At 49.3% G+C, this 22101-nt stretch overlaps 2 protein-coding genes across 8 annotated transcripts in view; one reads left to right on the top strand and one right to left on the bottom strand.

The window, feature by feature from the left end:
* Positions 1-7024, bottom strand: part of NONO (non-POU domain containing octamer binding) — a 26821-nt gene extending 19797 nt beyond the window's left edge. The window contains exon 1 of the mRNA XM_043458255.1: positions 6866-7024. The gene's annotated coding sequence lies outside the window, so the exon portion shown is untranslated. The remainder of the gene's footprint in view (positions 1-6865) is intronic.
* On the top strand, positions 6682-22101 carry ZMYM3 (zinc finger MYM-type containing 3). 7 transcript variants are annotated; one of them, XM_043458222.1, is made up of 25 exons: positions 6682-6791; positions 8587-9272; positions 10231-10274; positions 10596-10668; positions 11108-11402; positions 11637-11814; positions 12170-12388; positions 12678-12828; positions 13052-13167; positions 13333-13419; positions 13547-13697; positions 13910-14082; positions 14283-14448; positions 15132-15229; positions 15310-15475; positions 15750-15862; positions 16006-16180; positions 16365-16511; positions 16970-17073; positions 17549-17717; positions 17993-18144; positions 18724-18838; positions 19374-19628; positions 20403-20520; positions 20631-22101. In XM_043458222.1, exons 2-25 carry the CDS (start codon positions 8606-8608, stop codon positions 20821-20823), a joined length of 4125 nt encoding a protein of 1374 aa, XP_043314157.1. In that variant the 5' UTR covers positions 6682-6791; positions 8587-8605; the 3' UTR covers positions 20824-22101. The 7 variants fall into 7 exon arrangements, with proteins under 7 accessions (XP_043314157.1, XP_043314156.1, XP_043314161.1 ...); XM_043458221.1 differs by lacking the exon at positions 6682-6791 and adding an exon at positions 7154-7209; XM_043458226.1 differs by lacking the exon at positions 6682-6791 and adding an exon at positions 7220-7390 and having other exon boundaries at positions 10602-10668.

The following is a 22101-nucleotide window of genomic DNA, read 5'->3' as shown; positions in this document are numbered from 1 at the left end:
GATAAGAAAGCTGTGGTACATATACACAATGGAATATTACTCAGCCATTAAAAAGAATACATTTGAATCAGTTCTAATGAGGTGGGTGAAACTGGAGCCTATCATACAGAGTGAAGTAAGCCAGAAATAAAAACACCAATACAGTATACTAATGCATATATATGAAATTTAGAAAGATGGTAATGATAACCCTGTATGCGAGACAGCAAAAGAGACACAGATGTATAGAACAGTCTTTTGGACTCTGTAGGAGAGGGCAAGGGGGGGATGATATGGGAGAATGGCACTGAAACATGTAAGTTATCATATGTGAAACGAATCGCCAGTCCAGGTTCGATGCATGAGACAGGGTGCTCGGGGCTGGTGCACTGGGATGACCCAGAGGGATGGGATGGGGAGGGAGGTGGGAGGGGGGTTCAGGATGGGGAACACATGTACACCCATGGTGGATTCATGTCAATGTATGGCAAAACCAATACAATATTGTAAAGAAAATAAATAAATAAATAAAACTTAAAAAAAAAAAAAAAAACACAGTGAGGGACCATCTCAGGCCGGTCAGAATGGCTGCTATCAAAAAGTCTACAAGACTCTGTCTTAAGAACTATAAGTGGACGCCACCTGTATTCAACATTGTACTAGAGGTTCTAGCCAGGATAATTGGCAAGAAAAAGAAATAAAAGGTATACAAAATGGAAAGGAAAAAGTAAAACTTTCTCTACTTGGAGATGACATGATCTTATATACAGAGAATCATACGGAATCCACTAAAAAATGATTAAAATAATAAACAAGTTCAGCAGGGTTGCAGGATACAAGATCAAATGTCAAATGTATTTCTATACACTTGCAATGAACAATTTGAAAATGAAAATAAGAAACAATCCTATTTACAATAATATGAAAAAGAATAAAATGCCTGGGAACAAATTTAACCAAAGAAGTGCAAAATTTATACTTCAAAAGCTACAAAACATTGTTGGAAGAAATTAAAGAAGATCTAAATAAATGAACTTTGATTAATCAGATAACAAGAGTTAGCAAGAATGCAGAGAAACTGGAACTCTGCTGCTGAGAATATAAAATAGTTCCGCTACTTTGGAAGATAGTTTGGCAGTTCCTCAAACAATTAAGCATAAAGTTACCATATGATCCAGAAATGGCACTCTACCTGAGAGAACTGAAAACATTTATTCACACAAAAGCTTGTAAAAATGAATGTTTATAGCAGCGTTATTAATAATAGCCAAAAGGTACATCAACTGATGAACAGTTAAACAAATATGATATATCCATCCAACGGAATATTATTCAGTCATAAAAAAGTAATGAAGTTCTGATACATGCTACAACATGGATGAATCTTGAAACCATTATGCTAAGTGAAAAAAGCCAGTCACAAAAGCCCACATATTTATATGATTCCATTTACATGAAATGTTCAGAATAGGGGAGTCTATGGAGAAAAAAAGTAGAACAGTGCTTGGATAAGGCTTTGGGAAATGGAGAGATGGGGGAAGATAGCTAAAGGATATAAGATTTCTTTTTAAAATGATGAAAATGTAAAATTGACTGATTATTAATGGTTGCACATATCCCTGAATATACTAAAATCCATTAAGTTGTACATTTTAAATGGCCAAATTGTATAGTATACAAATTCCATCTCAATAAAGCTCTTATTGTAAAAAAAGTATAAGTTGGACCCAAAGAAGTAATATTAACCTAAGTTGATTTCTCAAGGGACAGCACCATAGCAGAAAGTCCTGTAGAGATCTTGGGACCCATATAGACCCGAGGGTGTGTGTCTTATAAATTCAGCTGACCCTCTGTGGAGTAAATTAGGACATGTTGCTTCCTAACCTGGGAGAGATGTTTGGACAGGTCAGAGTGAATGTTAAAGAGTGGAGTGTATGACTTCCCTGATGGTCCAGTGGTTAAGAATCTGTCTGCCAATACAGGGGACAGGGGTTTGATCCTTGGTCTGGGAAGATACGACATGCTGTGGGGCAATTAAGCCTTCAAGCTCCAGAGCCCATGCTCTGCAACAAGAGAAGTCACTGCAAAGAGAAGCCCACATACCACAACTAGAGAGTGGCCCACACTCGGTGCAACTAGAGAAAGCCTGCTCCCAGCAATGAAGACCCAATGCAGCCACATATAAAATTAATTAATTAATTAATATTTTAAAAGAGTATAGTCAAATTTACACTAAGTCAGACTGCCACCATTGGACTTTCTGATTAGGAGGAATAGGTGCTCTTTTGCTACATTTCTCTCATTCTTCTTCTTTTTCTAAAATCTTCAAATAATTTTATTTTGTGTTTTTAAAGTTTCTTAACAATACAAAAAGAATTTTGCTCTCAATATTTTTTTCTTAATTTTCAATGAAGCAATGTTATTGACTCTGCTTACTTTTTAAAATTGAAGTATAGTTGATTTACAATTTGTGTTGATTTCTGCTTACAGCAAAGTGATTCAGTTATACATAAATATACACTATTTTTTATGTTCTTTTCCATGATGGTTTATCACAGGATATTTAATATAGTTCTCTGTGCTATACAATATGTATGACCTTGTTGTTTATAATAGTTTGTATCCACTAACCCCAAAACTCCCACTCCATCCCTTCTCCAGCTCTCTCCCCTTGGCAACCACAAGTCTGTTCTTTATGTCTATGAGTTTGCATAGGTTCATTTGCATCATATTTTAGATTCAACATATAAGTGGTATCACATGGTATTTGCCTTTTTCTAACTTACTTCACTTAGTATGATAATCTTCAGGTCCATCCATGGTGCTACAAACGGCATTACTTCATTCTTTTTTATGGCTGAGTAGTACTTTTCTTTTTAAAGAAGATGAAGATTCCTTATCTTTGACTGTCTGCCTTTTCTCCCCTCTTATTTCACTCTTATTTCTTTCCTTATTAACCTTATATTATAGAAATGTTACTGCAATTTGAGTTCACTGAGGCTTCCCCCCCTTTCTCTGGAACTCATTTGTCCAGCAATTCATCCAATAAACATACCAGGGACTATGCTAGAGATTGGAGATAGAGATGAGTAAGAACCAGCCCCAATTGTTGAGGAGCTCACAGTCTAGCATTTCCCCATTGTCTACCTAAATGCATATTTCCTTTTCTTCATTCCAGGGTACTTTGTGTATGTGTGTATGTGCACGCGCTTAGTCACTCAGTCATATCTGATTCTTTGCGACCCCATGGATTGTAGCCCACCAGGCTTCTCTGTCCATGGGATTCTCCAGGCAAGAATACTGGAGTGGGTTTCTATTTCCTTCTCCAGGGGATCTTCCTAACCCAGGAATTGAACTCTCATCTTCTGCATTGCAGGCGGATTCTTTGCTGTCTGCACCACCAGGGAAGCCCAAGGGTACTTTAGAATGGTATAGAACATTATATAAAAATCCATATGTTTCCAGAGTCAGTTCTAAAGACTGAACATCACTCTAATCAAATGGCTGCCAAGTGAAAGTGAAAGTTGCTTAGTCGTGTCTGACTCTTTGCGACCCCATGCAACAGTCCATGGAATTCTCCAGGCCAGAATACTGGAGTGGGTAGCTATTCCCTTCTCCAGGGGATCTTCCCAACCTGGGATAGAACCCAGGTCTCCCGAATTGCAGGCAGATTCTTTACCAGCTGAGCCACCAGGGAAGTATCACCATTTGTGTATTCAAGTTATATGCAGCCTTGCCTGTCATGAAAAAATAATAAAAGCTTGACATCCAGCAGTAGTTAGTTAAGTAAAACATGGCACATGCAAATGATGGAATAATCTACAGCTATTACAAGTATGTTGTAGAACACACTGTACAAGATAATTCCTACTTTGAAAAAATATATATGCAAAAAGAAAACAAAGGACTGGAAGGATATACATCAAAAAGAGTCATTGTATCTCCAGGTATGATGGGTAGGATAAAAGTGATCATTGCTTTCTTCTTCAAACTTTCTATGCTTTTCAATATTTTTACAGTGAACATTTATATTTTTATAATCAGAAAAGTATATATATAACTAAAATGAAAGAACTCTCATGAAGACAGGGACTGAGTTTTTACCTGTCATGGTGTTTATCAGAACTTTAGGAGTGCTTTATAAATGGTGAATAACAAGCAATAGAACTCAGTACTATGCCATAACTGTAACAAGGCTGAAATGAGTGTTGAATTGCAGGCCACAGTCTTACTCAACACTTGCTCCATTGTCCCCCATCAGCTCATTCTATGTTAGAGCCTTTCATCTGTGGCTAATACATACTCAAACCTATTAAATATGGGCACTCTTCGCTTACTCAAAGAGAAGTATATATACATATATATATATATATATATTTTTTAACAACATGAAGGCTCCAGGGTGTGAAGTCCCAAATCATTCATGAAATCAGCTCTATTCCTCTTATAATAATAACAAGTATCTATTAAACACCTGCTATATGTCAGGCAAGTGTACATCTCACTTAATCTTAGTAACATTGCTATATGAGGTATCATTAAATTCACTATTTCTTTCCAGTCATTTTCTTTTTTATATAATTGTATTTATTTATTTATTTTTGGCTGGGCTGGGTCTTCATTGCTGCTCGGGCTTTTCTCCAGTTGTGGCAAGCAGGGGCTACTCTCTAGTTGCAGTGCTCGGACTTCTCATTCTGGTGGCTTTGGTTGTTGCAGAGCATGGGCTCTACAGCACTTAAGCCTCAGTAGCTGCAGCTCCTGGGCTCTAGAGCACAGGCTCAACAGCTGTGGCCCACGGGCTTAGGGCTTAGGACTTAGTTGGTCCGCAACAGGTGGGATCTTCTTGGATCAGGGATTGAACCCGTGGCTCCTGCATTGGCAGGCATATTCTTTAACACTGAGCCATCAGGGAACCCCTTTGCAGTAATTTTCTAAGCACACCTATATATAGAATTTTTCTACAAAGTTAGCATCACATTTTAACTCCTTTTGTAAAAAATGTAATATCAGAAGTGTTCTCATGTGTCATTTGTTTTTTTTAATAGACTATTTTTAGAGTAGTTTTAGGTTTACAGCAAAATAGAGCTTAAAGTACAGAGTTCCCATATACTCCCTGCCTCCCAGCTCCACAGCCTCCCTTAACTATCAACATCCCCCACCAGCGTGGTACATCTGTTGCAACTGATGAACCTACACTGAGGCATTTATTGTTGTTCAGTTCCTAAGTCGTGTCCAACTCTTTGCCACCCCATCAACTGCAGCACACCAGGCTTTCCTGTCCTCTACTATCTCCTAGAGTTTGATCAAGTTCATGTCCATTGAGTCGGTGATGCTATCTAACCATTCATCCTCTGCCACCCATTGGAAAAGACCCTGATGTTGGGAAAGATTAAAGGCAAAAGGAGAAAAGGGTGGCAGAAGATGACACATTAATATCATTCAAAACCCACACTTCAGGTAAGAATTCACTTTTGTTGTACATTCTATGAGTTCTAACATGTCACAAACATGTATTCACCATTACAGAATCATGCAGAATAGTTTCACTGCCTTAAAAATCCTCTGTGCTCCACATCATTAGTTTTTTCAAAAATGTGTTTGTTAATGATTACATTTATTGTATGAATATAACCAAAGTTGATTTGAGCAGTCCCCTATTGTAGATTTGGATGGTTTTCTTATCTCTGTTTTAAAGATGAGAAAAATAAGACCTACTGACTTAACAAGTGATGTATCCAAAGGCAACTGGCTAAAAAGAAGGCAGAGTTGAGATTAGAGTTCTGGTCTGTCTCCAGAACCCACACACAATACCTCTGAATACACCATCAACCCCCTTTAGATTGTCTCCTCTCAACTTGAAACCAGGCACAAGGATCACAACCAGAGCAGCCAAAGATCCAAGCATGTGTTGAGAAGGGCTGGCGATACAAAAGAACAAGGTGGCCCAACTGAGATGGAACAAACTGAAAAGCAAAAAGGAGATACAGGGACAGAGAAATAAGAAGAAAGTGAGAGATGGTTACACAGTATACTGGTTAAGATAAACAGAAAGCTGGGTTTGGGAAAGCTAAAGGGGAAAATTCTTGCTTTTATCTCTGTGTATAGGAGAGAGCAAAGATAACCTCAAGGCCATGAGGGGAGCCAGGAAGGATAAGGTTTCTGAAAAAGTGAATGCGGCAAGGCTGGATAAGACTCCGGAGGACTACAAGGCTAGGAGAGGCTTAGTGTGGGAAGGAAGAAAGGCCCAGAGAAAAGAGGCAGGCCAGAGCAGGAACTGGACACCAAACCTAAAAATGTGTCGGGACTCCCTTCCAGCCCGAGCCTCTTCTAGTATCTCAGAATACTAAATACTCTCCAGCCCTTAGAGGTCGGAGAGGGGAAGTGGAGAGCGGGGATTGTAAAGTGCTCTAACTCTAATGAGGGCTGGGAATGGATCCTGGCACGCATTTTTTTTTTAAAGCCTGTAGGCCTAGTGCTAATACCCCCTCCCCCTACTCTACTTCTCTAGCTTCAACCCCAGCCACACCCACATGCTAAGGACCTTCCAGGAGGGGGAGTGTGTGTTGTGTGTGTGTGTGTGTGTGTGTGTGTGTTGTGTGTGTGTGTGTGTGTGTGTGTGTGTGTGTGTGCGAGTGTGTGTTGTGTGTGTGTGTGTGCGCGCGCGTGCGTGCTCGTGCCTAAGAGAGACAGAGAGACAGAGACAAAAAAGAGACTGGGGGAGAGAGTGCGCGCGGTGGGGGTGGGGGGTGAGGGACAAGGACAGAAAGGAGGGAGAAACAGAGAGAAAGGAGGAAGAAAATCTGTCGGCCTCGGTGAGGAAAACTACTGAAGAGATAACTCAGGGGGCTCTTGGGGGAAGACTCAGGGAGAAGATCCCAGAACTTACCCTAAGACCGTGGAAGGAGTGGGGGAGTGTCTTTGCAGGACCTGGTTTTGGGGTCACCAGGCAGTAACGGTTACTGCATAGGCGTTGTCACTGAGCCAGAGCCATTTAACCCGCCCTGGGTGGCTGGAGACCAGGCTTAAGACACCCCACAACTCTGAGTCTCAAAATGGTTAGGAGGGCCCGAGGCTGCAGACAAGAGGAGGAGGGGCACGTGAGGGCTGGGTCCCTGCCTCCCCCCACCCTCCGCTGTCACTCATTACCCCAACATTCGCCCAGGGGGCGGGCTCCGGAGAGGTGGGGTTGGGGGGAGGGTAATCTTGGCAGGCGCCTGCTGCATGGCGTAGGTAGGGACTGTTGAGGGGGGCGGACGCCGGGGGGTTGAACACGAGTGGGAAGCGGAGAGCGACACGAGGAGGGGGAGGGGACCGGGAACCATTTGAATGAGAGGAGGGGATCACGGGTAGAGTGGGCTCCAGGAGGTAGGGCGGGCACGGGTGTTGACGAGGGGCCAGACTCTTGAGCCAGGTAAGGGAAGCAGGTGCGTAGATTTGTTTTTTGTGGGTTAGTGTACTCGGCCCTTTGGTGGAAAAGGGGGTGCCTCCTTCCCCAGGGGCGGGCTTCCAAGCTCGGGAGGCTAGCTTTTCCTCAACTAACGGGGCCCCGGGCGGGGGCTCAAACTCCATCTCCAGTGCCGACGTTCCACTCCGCAATTTCCAGGCGTCCGTTGGGCTGGGAGTCTCGCGCCGGGGGCCGGCGCTGTCTCGCGAGCCCCCTCCTTGAGCCAGCCAATGGGGTTGGTTGCTGACGCCGCCCGCCCGCCTGGTGCATAGCGCTGGGCTCCGTGAGCGGCGCTGCCATTTAAAGGGGCCGCGACCCCTGTCCCGGCTGCTAGGGAGGGAGGTGGAGAAGGAGCGCGGGGCCGTCGCTGACTGCAGTTCTAGGCTTGTAACGGTTACACTAACCCTGCCGCAGGTAGGGGTCGGGCCTGACTAAGCCGAACCGAACCTGCAGGCAGGAGCTCGCAGTAGCCGGGAGGGGGGTCTGAAGAGAGACCGTAGCTCCAAAATGTCTTCCTGTAAATGCCTGCGGTGGGGGGTGGGCAACAGGAGAAGAAGGACCAGGGGAGCAATAGGAAAGGGGGACTGGGCTTGAGGAAGTGGGCGACCCTGAAAGGTAACTGGGGGGGAGGGGTTAAGAAGGGCAGTTTGGGGGGGCGAGGAGAGGGCTGAGGGACGACTATGTAACGCGGGGAGGGGGGGTGGGGCCAGACAGGGTGGGTAAAGACTGGGGAACTGGGGGGCTCTAAGAGAGAGGCGGGGGGAGATAGAAACTGAGACCGCGGGGGCGGGAAAGGCTCCTGGTGGCTACGGCCCTGGGAGACTCTAAGGGGGCGTTCAGCCGGAGTTGGGGGGGGAGTGAAAGGTGAAGGGGGAGGGGAACTGGGAGTTGCAGTGGGGTGGCGGGGGCTAGGCGGGCGGGTGGAGCGCCTGGAGGGTGGGGGTACAGGGCCAAGGCGGGGAACGCTTCTTCCCACAGGGGGCGCTGTGCTGGGGGGGAGGAGTGGTCATTCGCACTAAAACCTGTGGTAATGCTTGTCGATAGTGGTGGGGGCGGTTCAAGAGAAATCCAAGTGGATGGTGGGGTGTGTCCCAGAGCCTATATAAGAAGGAATTCTGGCGAAGACCACCTCTTCTGCCCCCTTTTCTACCCTTAATCTACAGCCCATATCCAGTCATCCTCATGGATCCCAGTGATTTCCCCAGTCCGTTTGACCCATTGACCCTGCCAGAGAAGCCCTTGGCTGGAGACCTTCCAGTAGACATGGAATTTGGAGAGGATCTACTGGAATCTCAGACTGCCCCAACTCGAGGATGGGCCCCCCCTGGCCCTTCTCCATCCTCGGGAGCCCTGGACCTGCTTGATACCCCTGCTGGCCTGGAAAAAGACCCTGGAGTCCTGGATGGAGCCACTGAGCTGCTGGGGCTGGGGGGGCTGCTCTATAAAGCCCCCTCTCCCCCAGAGGTGGACCATGGTCCTGAGGGAACCCTTGCATGGGATGCAAGCGATCAGACCCTAGACCCTGGACCAGGGGGCAGGACCCCTGAGGTCGTGCCACCTGACCCAGGGTCTGGGGCAAATCCCTCTTCACCTGAGGGGCTACTAGAGCCTTTGGCTCCAGATTCTCCAATAACTCTGCAATCCCCACATATTGAAGAAGAGGAGACCACCTCCATAGCTACAGGGAGAAGGGGCTCCCCTGGGCAGGAGGAGGAGCTTCCCCAAGGGCAACCACAGAGCCCAAATGGCCCCCCCAGCCCTTCAGTGGGAGAGACTCTGGGGGATGGAATCAACAGTTCTCAGACCAAACCTGGGAGCCCTAGCCCCCCTGCACACCCTTCCTTGCCAGGTAGGTTGCCTGATCAGCTGGAAAATCAAGGCTGGGGGATGGTAAGGAGGTGGCTGTGTGTTTGGAGGAAGAAGTGGGGGTGGAGGGTGGAGACATAAGAGTAGGGATGTGTATGGAGGAGTTAGGGGTTTGGAAAGGAGGAATAGGGGTGTGGTGAAGAAGATGAAGGAAAGTAGGGAAGGGGGAGCTCAGTGGCTCTGGAGGAAAAATAGGGGCAAGGTTTCAGGGGGTGGGTTGAGAAGACTGGATTTTGTGGGAGAGAGTCCCTTTTTCTTCTCCCAGTGGTCTTTTGGTACCAGGGTCCTCCTTACTTCAGGACTTGGGGAGGACACCAGGCTTCTTGGTTCTAAGATCTTTCTGTTTTGTTCTAGATGAGAGTGGGGTTTCTGGGTTTGATGAATGATGCTAGGTTCTGGAGCCAAGTGCAGAGTGCTTTCAGAGGAATGGTAGACATGCAGGGCCTAGGATTGTGTCTCTGATAGTCAGAGACTTGAGAGGCTCACATTTCTTCCCAGTTCTACCTAGCACTGTGCCTCTCCCAGGTTGTGACCAGGGTCTTAGGGCTTATATAACTACCTGAGTCCAGGGGAACCTCCCCATACATTATTGCTTCCTTTTCCCCTTGCTACCTTTGGGTGGTTGCATTTGTTTTTGTTGATAAACTATAAATTCTTGAAAGGGATGTTACCTGTATTTCCTTAACTCCCAACCATTGGGATAGAAAGCTGGTGGGAAGGTAGGATTGTTTCTTCATGGAGAATAGCTGCAGCCCCCCCCCCCCCCACTTAGTGCATAGCTCGAGGTAACCCTGAGAGGGGCCTCAAGAAGCCACAGGCACGCGAGTTTTCCCTTTCAGTTTTGAGTAAGTTCTTCCCCAGGAATGGAGGCGGGGGTTGAGCCAGGGAGGGGGTGGTGAGGGCAGGCTCAAGAATTAGGCTGCTTTCTGCTTCCTTTGCAGGAGATGGCCTGACTGGGAAGGCGAGTGAGAAGCCGCCTGAGAGGGTGAGGGGGGAGGGGACTGGAAGGAGTCTGGTTCCCCCTATAGCTCTGGGAAGGGCAGACCCTTCATTTTCCCTCCCAGATGTTGTTCTGTGGAGAGTGTGTGTGAGGAGAGTTAGGAGGAGGGAGGGAGCACTTGTGTCTATTGCTTCTTAAGGAGAAAGTCCAGCCTCCTTTTCTCCCCTCCTCCTAAGGGCTGGGTCCAGGGTCCCTACTCTCTCTTCCCCCTCCCATCTTTGTACACCCCCCCAAACCCTGTACTAGTGCAGCTGGCCCTTTAGCCTGCCCCTGGTGTCAGCTTTCCTCCCTCCCCATGTTTCCAAGGTGCAGAAGAGAAGCGAGCGCGTTAGAAGAGTAGAGCCTCCAAAACCTGAGGTTGTGGATTCCACTGAGAGCAGTGAGTAGGGCTTGAAGAAGTGTGACCGGGTGGGATGTAGCCGGCATGGATCTCCCAGCTCCTGTGGTGCTGCGCACCATGCAGAATGTGAAGCACCTGTCTCTGCCCTGGATTGGCATGGGAACCCAGGGCAGTGGGGGAAATTGAAAACAAGAGCAGTGAGAATGGAGTTTCCTGTTTCAGCTCTGCCATCCCTGTCCCCGAATCTTCTCACTTGGATCCCTACCTTCCCCTTCCTAGGACGTTACAGAGTAATTAAGGGATGGTGACACCCAGTAGCTTGAGATTCCAGTGTAATAGGGGCAGAGTGGAAAGCCAAGAACCATAGGGATTGGGGAATCCCAGGATCAGCTCAACTACCTGCAGGTCAGGTGATGGCTGGAGGCCTGGTCCCTTAGCCTTTTCTCCCCATGCACCCCCCCACCCCACCCCCGCTCAGTTCCAGTGTCAGATGAGGATTCTGATGCTATGGTAGATGACCCCAACGATGAGGACTTCGTGCCATTCCGGCCCCGGCGCTCTCCTCGCATGTCTCTACGCTCAAGCGTGGCACAGAGGGCCGGGCGCTCTTCAGTAGGCACCAAGATGACGTGTGCCCACTGCCGGACACCGCTGCAGAAGGGCCAGACGGCCTACCAGCGCAAGGGGCTGCCGCAGCTCTTCTGCTCTTCATCCTGTCTCACCACTTTCTCCAAGAAACCCTCTGGCAAAAAGACCTGCACCTTCTGCAAGAAGTACGTGAGAGTCCGGGGCTGTGGGGAGAGCAGGGATCAGGCTGGGAGTAAAGGGTGAGAGAGATTCTGTTGGCAAGACCCTAGTACCATACGGGATAGAGGCAATTCACTAATAGAAAGGGTGTCTGAGAATGTTTTTGATTCTGTGGTCATTGATCCCAGAGGAGTAAGGTGGAGGCTCATGAAGTGAGGGGGTGGTATCAACTAAATGTACAAACCTGTCCCCACCTCCAGGGAGATCTGGAACACCAAGGACTCAGTTGTGGCGCAGACTGGTTCGGGAGGCTCCTTCCATGAGTTCTGCACATCCGTCTGTCTCTCCCTGTATGAGGCCCAGCAGCAGCGCCCAATCCCCCAGTCTGGGGATCCTGCTGATGCCACTCGCTGCAGCATATGCCAGAAGACTGGAGAGGTGAGGAAGCTGGATGGGGGCTGACTTGCAGAGCCTGGCCAGCCCTGAGCCGCCCCTGCAATCCTGGGGCTGCAGGGGCCAGGCCCTGTGGATGAGGGATGTGGGGAGGGGGGAGCAGCCATCGTGAGGGAGTGGATTCAAGGCTAGAGCTTCTCCAGGATTGTGTGCGGCTGGCCGTCCTTGCCTCCCAAGACCTCAGCATCAAGTCGACATCCTGATGTGCAGGTTGGGGGGTCCCTGGGCCCGCTGTCTGCTGTAAAGGTCTAGGGTGAGGTGGGGCGGGCCATCCTTGCACCAGGGTGGGTGGTGGTGGCCAGGCCCCAGCTCAGGGTGTGTGTGTGTGTGTGTGTGGCAGGTCCTGCATGAGGTCAGCAATGGCAGCGTGGTGCACCGGCTCTGCAGCGATTCTTGCTTCTCCAAATTCCGGGCCAACAAGGGACTGAAAACCAACTGTTGTGACCAGTGCGGGGCTTACATCTACACCAAGACTGGGAGCCCTGGCCCCGAGCTCCTCTTCCACGAGGGCCAACAAAAGCGGTTCTGCAACACAACCTGCTTGGGGGCATACAAGAAGGTGGGGCCGAGGGAGTAGTGCATTAGAGGGCTGTGGAAGGGGGTGCGGTTCTTGGGTGAGAAATAAAGGTGCCTGACGGGTCGAGGGCTGGGAGAAATAAAACAAATAAAGGGGGTTTCAATTGTATCTGTTATGTTTTATTTTTGAAGCTGGCTGGTGGACACACAGGTGTTTGTTATCTCATCATCTATACTTTTTGTATGCCTGAAATATCTCATGTTTTAAAAATTTAAAAAATAAAAGTGAAGGGACAAATCCAGCCTCAGCCTCTCCTTCCCCATCCTCACAGAAAAACACACGGGTGTACCCATGTGTCTGGTGCAAGACCCTGTGTAAGAACTTTGAGATGCTATCCCATGTGGACCGTAATGGCAAGACCAGCTTGTTCTGTTCCCTGTGCTGTACCACTTCTTACAAAGTGAAGCAGGCAGGGCTCACTGGTAGGTGCAAAGCCCTCTTCTCTGAGACCCCTGCTGGCCTTCCTTCTACCTCCCATACTCCCTTCTTCTATAGTAACCCCTGCTGCCCAACTTCGGCCCCAACCACACTCCCGTGGATTTCCCATTCCATCTCTCTCTGCACTGCCTTACACCTGCTATGTGTTCTCTCTCTCTTTCTCTCTTTCTCTCCTTCTTTCTCTCTCCTTTTCTCTCTGTGCCCCAGGCCCTCCCCGACCCTGCAGCTTCTGCCGCCGCAGCCTCTCTGACCCCTGTTACTACAACAAGGTTGATCGCACAGTCTACCAATTCTGCAGCCCCAGCTGCTGGACCAAGTTCCAGGTACTCCAGACCCTGGACGAGGGATAATGGGTGTGGCAATAGAAAGGGTATGAGATCTGGGGTAGGTAGGCCTGGGCAGAGCAAAGAGCAAGCCTGACTTCCCCTCCCTCCACCAGCCCACTGCACACATCTTGCCCCTCCCTTATTTGTCTTCCTTCCCTCCAGCGCACGAGCCCTGAGGGGGGCATTCACCTGAGCTGTCACTACTGCCACAGCCTCTTCAGTGGCAAGCCTGAGGTCTTGGACTGGCAGGTAAGATCCCCACCCCCACCCATATTTTGCTACATGACCGGATGTCTGTCTGAAGGGGTCCTTTCACTTGGCTCTCGCTGGGTCCAGATGTCACAGCCCTGTTCCCCCACCCCGTGCCCCATCCTAGGACCAGGTGTTCCAGTTCTGCTGTCGTGATTGCTGTGAGGACTTCAAGCGCCTCCGGGGTGTGGTGTCCCAGTGTGAGCATTGCCGGCAGGAGAAACTCCTGCATGAGAAGCTCCGATTCAGTGGGGTGGAGAAGAGCTTCTGCAGCGAAGGTAAGGAGTCGGGGGAAGGGCCGGAGAGTCCTGTACCTTGCAGCTGAGAAGAATGGCAGATTAAGTAAGGCAGGCTTGCAGGGTGGTCCGTTCTGCTCAGGACACTCTGGAGGCTGTTTGACGTTTCAGGTGCACTGCCTTGAGAAAGTTGGGTCTCATGGCCACAAGGAGATCTCATGTCTCTGGACTCTTCTCTGTTGCCCCCTTTCCAGGCTGTGTGCTGCTATACAAACAGGACTTCACTAAGAAGCTGGGATTATGCTGTATCACTTGTACTTATTGCTCCCAGACCTGCCAGCGCGGAGTCACCGAGCAGCTGGATGGCAGCACCTGGGACTTCTGCAGCGAGGACTGTAAGAGCAAGTACCTGCTGTGGTACTGCAAGGTAAGGGGCGCTGCATGTCACAAAGGAGGGAAAGGGCAGCAAGGAGTACGGGCTGTTGTGCCACCATCAGGCTGTGGGTTCATGTCCAGGGAGGGGGTTCCGACTAGCCCAGCTTCCATAGAGTGGCATGGCTTATCCCAGGGCAAAGGACCCAGCGCATTTTAGGGAGGCAGGTCTGACCACCCTGTCAACACCCTCAGGCTGCCCGGTGCCATGCCTGTAAGCGCCAGGGGAAGCTGCTGGAGACCATCCACTGGCGTGGGCAGATCCGTCATTTCTGCAACCAACAGTGTCTGCTGCGCTTCTACAGCCAGCAGAACCAACCCAACCTGGATACCCAGAGTGGGCCTGAAAGCCTCCTGAACAGTGAGTCCTGGGCAGGGGGCACAGTCTGTTAGAACTGGCCTGGACTCCTCTGACCCTGGGCCCAGCACCTTTCTTCTTCCTCTCCTGCTTTTACCTCATCCCTGGCCAGAGCTCCTGTTCCTGTGCTGTTTTTTAGCTTCTGAACTGTGCAGGTACTAGAGGAGTCTCATTTAAAGGTTCTGAGAGCTTTAAAAAAAGGGTTCTGAGAGTTAGATCCTACTGATTTTCTATAAGGGATGTATTGTAAGGAATGGGTACCTGCCATGGTAGAGTGGGGCATATGGGGGTTGTGGTTAATTTTCAGAGAGAAGGCAGTGTCAACACAAGCTCAACATAAACACCTTTAGGGAGAATGAAGACTATTGTCATTTCTAGAATATCACCATGGCCCCTCCACACTCCAGGGGTACTAAACTCCTGATGGCCATTTAATGGAAGGTCTCAAATTATGGGTTTTTGGGGAAGCAATGTTTTTAATCCTTCTTGGCAGCCAGGAGCAAAGAATCTTTTTGGCCACTATTGCTGGGACCTAGAAAAGATTAGAGCTGGGATGGAGTGGAGGGAAAATTCTAGACTTACTGTTCACATTCGGTATTCTCTTAACAAAGCCCTCCTGGAGCAGGAGTGAGGAAAACAGAGAGCTAGTGCCTCAGATGAGAGCATTCATTTGTTTTGATCTACAGGTCAGTCTTCTGAGGCAAAGCCCCAGACACCCGCTCAAACCAAAGTGGAGAACAGCAACACCATAAAGACCCTCGAGGAAAATGGAAATCTGGGCAAGGTCAAGGCAAGAGCCAAGGGGGAAGATGGTCTCCAAGGGGTTACCGTAGCAGTGGTACTCATGTTCCTTTGTGTTTGCAGATCCCTGTGAAGACCCGACCAGCCCCTGCTGCTCCCACTCCTCCACCACCACCGCCTCCACCCCCAGCAGCACCCCGCAAAAACAAAGCTGCCATGTGTAAACCACTGATGCAGAATCGGGGGGTCTCCTGCAAGGTGGAGATGAAGTCCAAAGGGAGTCAGACAGGTGAGCAAGGGTACCAAGGCGCCACAGGTTGTATTTCATGGTCTTAGGCCTCCTCCTGTGCCTGGGAGCTGGACAAGGGAGTTTCTTAGATGGCTGAAGTGTCCTGCATATTGTCCTGGAATCCCAGGGTCATCTGTCAACATTTGTTTCAAGGGCAGCTTTGTGATACTGAGCACATGTTAGAGCTTTTGGGCGTGATGAACAAGTATCAGGTCCTGGGGTGGATGTGACCCATCTGTCAAGGTCTCTGAGAAGACCCTTTTCTTGTCAACAGAAGAGTGGAAGCCACAGGTGATCGTGCTGCCCATCCCAGTGCCCATCTTTGTGCCAGTGCCTATGCATCTGTACTGCCAGAAAGTGCCGGTGCCTTTCACAATGCCTATCCCGGTGAGTGTTCCTGCCCTTCCTGCTGGGGGCCTCTTTCACCTTTCCAGGCTGGAGGCCACCACCCCGACTCCCTCCCTCTCGCTAGCTGTCCATCTCATGTGCTAGTGTGGTTCTTGGCATTTAGTTGGGCTTCATGCCTCCAGGTGCCTGTGCCCATGTTCCTGCCCACTACCTTGGAGAGCACAGACAAGATTGTGGAGACCATTGAGGAGCTGAAGGTGAAGATCCCGTCTAACCCCTTGGAGGCTGATATCCTGGCTATGGCAGAGATGATCGCAGAGGCCGAGGAGTTGGACAAGGCCTCATCTGACCTTTGTGGTATGCCATGGGTAGCGGTGGTGAGGGAGACAGGGTGCTACCAGTCTGTGTCTGTCTAAGGGGGTGGAGAATGGTGATCTTATTGCCTGGTGGAATGGGGGAACGGTTGGGATCAGCCCCTGAAAGCCTTTTGGGGGCGCCAAGGAGGAGCTGCAGAGGCTGAGCCAACCTCCCTGCCACCCAGATCTTGTGAGCAACCAGAGTGCGGAGGGACTTCTGGAAGACTGTGACCTGTTTGGGCCAGCTCGGGATGATGTCCTGGCCATGGCCGTCAAGATGGCCAATGTGTTGGATGAGCCTGGACAAGACTTGGAGGCAGACTTCCCCAAGAGTGAGTAGGATTCAGGGCGTGCCCACTGCATATAGTAGCATGTGCACCATCAGGAAAGAAGTGTTGCTTGTGACCCCAAGAATGACCCTAAACAGAAGACTCTCACAGAGAGCAGTGCCAGAGATACCAGGACAGTTTTCTACACTTGAGTCTTGTTTTTTTTTTCTTTTTGTAGTTGTTATAAAACACATAAAATTTACCAACTTAACCATGTTTAAGTTTATAATTCAGTAGTGTTAGGAATGTTCCCAGTGTTGTGAATTTTGTGTGTACGTGCCTGTGAGCATGTTCTTTGTGTATAGCTTTGTCCTGTGACTACAATGAAGATGTCTGGGAGGCTCATCTCAAGTCAAGTGGACAAGTAGTGGGAGTGAGGTGGGAGGACTACAGGGTTTAGGTCTTAAAAAATTGATTTCTAAAAAAAAAAAAAATCGATTTCTTCTTCCTTTCCCCTCTAGATCCTTTGGACATTAACCCCAGTGTGGACTTCCTCTTTGATTGTGGCCTGGTAGGGCCTGAGGACGTGTCTACTGAACAAGACCTTCCCCGAACCATGAGGAAGGTGAGGACTGGAGCTGCTATATCCACAGAAGAGGGATAGAGGCACAAAGGGCAGTGGGGTGGGGGTGGGGCTTTCATAGCCAAATCAGAAGCCTTAGTTTCCCCTTCCCTAGCCTCCTTTCTCTACCAGTGTGCACATTGTGTTGTGTTAGTCACTCAATCATGTCCGACTCTTTGCAACACCTTGGACTATAGCCCACCAGGCTCCTCTGTCCATAGAATTCTCCAGGCAAGAATACTGGAGAGGGTTGCCTTTCCATTCTCCAGGGACTGTGTGCATTAAGGTACAGCCAAACTCTAGTTTCTCCCCAGTTCATCAGAGCTCATCAGAGCTGTTCCTGGAGTCCTGTGCTGTGGAAGCTTGCTGTGTTCTTACATTGGTCCCACCCCGCCCTGGTGGTGAACACTGTCCTGACTTGTTTCCACAATGCTCCTGGCCTTACCTCTGCTACCCACTCCTTTCTCTTCCTCTCCAGGGTCAAAAGCGGCTGGTGCTTTCAGAGAGCTGTTCCCGGGACTCCATGAGCAGCCAGCCTAGTTGTACTGGACTCAACTATTCCTATGGTGTCAATGCTTGGAAGTGCTGGGTGCAGTCAAAATATGCCAATGGAGAAACTAGCAAGGGTGATGAGCTGCGCTTTGGCCGTAAGTAACCAGGGGAGGAGGAGGGGAAGGGGAGAGGGAGCAGGGCTGTGATTCAGCTGAAGGTGTCCATAGGGCATCCTGTGCAGATGTGGAGGAGTTGCAGAATAAGGGGAGCTGCCATCTAGGTTTCAAGGCTGAAGGCTCTTTGTGTGATTGTTGGATTTGTTCTGGAGCTGGATGTGACTAAGGGATGAAGGGGTTAATGATGGAGCTAAGGGAAATTCTCCATGTGGAACTGTCTTAATGCCAGCCACCTCCACTGTGTATCTCTGCAGCCAAACCTATGCGTATCAAGGAGGATATTCTGGCCTGTTCAGCTGCTGAACTCAACTACGGTTTGGCCCAGTTTGTGAGAGAAATCACTCGACCCAATGGTGAACGATATGAACCTGATAGCATCTACTATCTGTGTCTTGGCATCCAACAGGTACCACTAACATGCTGCCTCACTTGTCATCACTCAACACAGTAGGCAGGGTTCTACCTGAAATGATTCTGTCCCACTTCCTGTTCCTTACCTCATCTCCTGCCTTGAGCAGGCATCTTCTACTCCAGACAGGACAAGAAATGACAATGCTCTTCCAAAATCAAAGCTGCATTCCAGGACTGTTGACCAAGAAGCAATATTCATTGCTGTCTGGGTTGCTTTGTCGTCCTCAAACCCATGTTCGGAGGGGAGGGATGGGCAGATCGAGGTCTCCTGAATGGTGGGGTAATGTTTGGTTTCCATGGGGAAAAGTCAAATGTGCCTTAGCTGACAAGGGGGTCTGGGGTTGTGAAGAAGCAGCTGTGATACACCTGTTCCAAACTTTCTTCTCCAGCAGGGCCTCAGCACCTGAGAGCTGTAGGTTTACCTGGGGAAAACCACTCTGGATCACTTAATCCAGCAACTGTTTCCTATGGTCTCCTAACTGTCAAGGTTGCCATACCTGAGGCCTTTGGCATCATTGTCTTTCCTCTAGGGCCCAGAGTCTAGCTGTATGTGTGTCTGTTTTTCTTTTTCCAGTACCTATTGGAAAATAACCGAATGGTGAACATTTTCACGGACCTTTACTACCTAACTTTTGTTCAAGAACTCAACAAGTCTCTGAGTACCTGGCAGCCCACGCTCCTCCCTAACAGTAAGGGCCAGGGACTTGGCAACCCCTCTGCCCTTTGCTCTGTTCTCCCAGTGTACCACTCCGAGCCCTGGACTCTTAGGTCTGCCACTCTTCACAAAAGGGCCTGAGTACAGGAGCGTGTAGTTGGGTTCCTTGGGATTTAGAGCTAAGGGAATCAGAGCCCCTGTCCTTGAACATGAGGAGGGGATCAAGACTTAGGTCTGAAGAGCTATCTCTGGGACCAAAAAGTGACCAGGGTTTGAGTGGTAAGTGGAGAAAGAAAGAAGTTGGACTCCTGAAGGTTTACGTGAGTGAAGCTCCTAATGCAGGTGGAAACTATGAAAAAAAAATTCCCCCCAAACCCCACCAAAAGTCAACAAACAAATCCAGTCCTCCTGTGCAGTATAGCAAGGTGTCAGGGTTTTACATGTGGTGGTCCTTTAGTGACCAAACAAGTCTGGTGTGCTCAGTGCTTGTGAGTGGAATGTGTGGGAGCAAAGGGGATAGGTGTGGGTAGCCAGTTCCTCCTGACAGCCTCTCCCCCTTGCCTTTGCAGATACGGTGTTCTCCCGAGTAGAGGAAGAGCACCTCTGGGAGTGTAAGCAGCTGGGGGTCTACTCCCCCTTTGTCCTTCTCAACACCCTCATGTTCTTCAACACTAAGTTTTTTGGGCTTCAGACAGCAGAGGAACACATGCAGCTCTCCTTCACCAATGTGGTGCGGCAGTCCCGCAAGTGTACCACCCCTCGGGGCACCACCAAGGTGGTGAGCATTCGCTACTATGCTCCTGTCCGCCAGAGGAAAGGGCGAGGTATGATGCTACCCCCTCCTTTGCTTTTCCTCCCCCTCTGCTTTCCCCTTCCCTGCCCCACCATGCCACCAGGTTGGCCTTCTTCATTATCTCTAGCTTCTCTATCCTTCCATTCCTGAGTTTCCAGAAAAAAGGAACAACAGCCAGTCCTTCAATCTGGTGGGAAGTGATTGTTGCATATAGGTCACCCAGTTGCCTGTTTCCTGCCTTTCCTCATTTCAGGGCAATTTACTTTTTAGGAGGTGTGGTGAACAGGTGGGAAGCTGCTGGGTGTGTTTGGCTGAAGGGGGAGTTGACAAGAGTGAATGACAGGCTTTCCATGGCTCTGCTGCTGGGCGTAACTGCCACAGTACCTTGATTTCTATTCTGGCCCTGAGATCAGTTCCCAAGGTCCCTTTTGGACCTGAGACTCTATCAGGACTAATGTATGGGGTGCTGGGGCCATCGCTGTTTGTCCCAGAAAGCAGCCCCAATTTTACAGTAGGGTCTGTTTTGTCAGTTTGTCCATTTGACTTCTGAGATCACCTCTTTAGGAAATCAACTTTGGGAAGATGATAGAGAGTATCTAACAGTGAGAACCAAGGCGCTCTTCAGAGTAGCACGCTGCAGAATGTTGAGTTGGTGCAGAGAGACTGACTGACTCTTGTGCCTTTATTTCTCCATGAGACCATTTTGTGTCCTGAGGCCTTCAACCTGTGCCCTGGACTGTGCTCTTGGAGATCCTTCATTGAGACTGCACTTTTAATGAGTCCAGGTCATTTGCCTCCTCCACAGACACAGGTCCTGGGAAACGGAAGAGAGATGACGAAGCCCCCATCTTAGAGCAGCGTGAGAACCGCATGAATCCCCTCCGCTGCCCCGTCAAGTTCTATGAATTCTATCTCTCAAAATGGTGAGTTGGCAGGTTTGCAGAAATGGCATTAGCCTGGGGACCCACAGGCTCTACTTCTCCCAGTTACTGATCTCTGTCCACCTGCGCCCCCTCCCACCCCACCATTGCAGTCCTGAAAGCCTCCGGACTCGCAACGATGTGTTCTACCTGCAACCTGAGCGGTCCTGCATCGCTGAGTCACCTCTCTGGTATTCTGTGATCCCCATGGACCGCAGCATGTTGGAGAGCATGCTCAATCGCATTCTGGCTGTGCGTGAGATTTATGAGGAGCTGGGTCGTCCTGGGGAGGAAGACCTGGACTGAGCCCACATGCTTCCCGTATCCATCTTCCACATGACGTCTGTCCCACGGCCACGTCCCACAGGGCGACAGGCCCAGGAACCGATGCTACTCATTCTGAAGGGCCCTGACTGCCCTTTTCTACTCATCCATTCCCTGCCTTCCCTAGGAATCCCTGGCTTTTACCTTCTCCCAAACCACTTGACGACCATAAGGCCCCAGTCCTCTGTACTGAGAGACTCCCAGTGATGGGCAAAAACCAGCTAGGCCATTTTCTTCATGTTTCAGAGTAAACTCCTGGGGCCAAACTCTGAGTAAATAAAGTGTTCATAGCTCTGGTGATCCTGTTGGCTTTGGGTTTCCTGACCCATCCCACATAGGTCAAGGCCCTTGTTCCTAGGTTTTGCCAAGGGAAGAACCCAGCTGCCTTCTCAACCTTGTGCCCACTCACTTCTCTACTCTTCCCTGAGCACAAACTAAAGGGTCTTGTATGAAAGATACGAAAGAAACTATGAAAGTAATGAGGAGACCATTTACCTAAAACACAGAGCTTAGGCACTCTTCCCTCCCACAAGGTAATTGGTGGTTGGAAGCCCCTCACTACCTGGTTCCTCTTCCCCACCCCAGCAAGCACCAACCCTTGGTGCTGCAATTTAAAAAATCTTCTAAATGATTTTTTTCCTTCAAAGGCAGAGAATGACTCATAAGTATGGGGAGAAGATGCCTGTCCCCTTGGTTTATGTGTTTGTCTCTCTCTGCCATCTTAGGTTGGCATGAGCCATGGTGTCAACATGCTTAGCGGCTTTCTGTAACTGCCTCCCTTTAGTTCAGTGGACAGAGTTCTGAAGGCAAAAACCACCTTCTGACTTGGGCTGGGGCTGGGTTCCCCACTCTTGTTCTTCCCCCATTGTAAGAACCAGGCCAAGCCTGTGGGGGCCCTGAGTCATGCAGGATGGGATCTGTGGTCAAAGGATAGGTGAAGAACTGTGGGCATGGGTCCTGCCCCCACTGCCTCCATCTTTTCTCTTCCCCATCTTGCCTCTGTAGTTGCAGAAAACTCTTAGCGTCCAGCAAAGGGGGTACCTAGTTCTTTCCCTGTTGGCTTTGCTGTTCCCCAGCCTCCTTTTTGTGTTTTTATAACTGTCACCAGTTTAGCCACTGTTTAAATTGTATATATTGTTCTGAGGCACCTGGCCTGTCCCTTCAGTGAGCCATGCCCACCTTGTGTTGTAGTGAGAAGCTGTTGTCACAACTAACCTTCTGTCTCTGGAATTGTTTGTTTCAAATAAAGAGTTAAAGTTG

Source organism: Cervus canadensis, chromosome X, assembly GCF_019320065.1.
Source record: "Cervus canadensis isolate Bull #8, Minnesota chromosome X, ASM1932006v1, whole genome shotgun sequence".
Lineage (NCBI taxonomy): Eukaryota > Metazoa > Chordata > Mammalia > Artiodactyla > Cervidae > Cervus > Cervus canadensis.
Note: the sequence above shows the minus strand (reverse complement) of the source record. Positions and strands in the feature narration are given on the sequence as shown.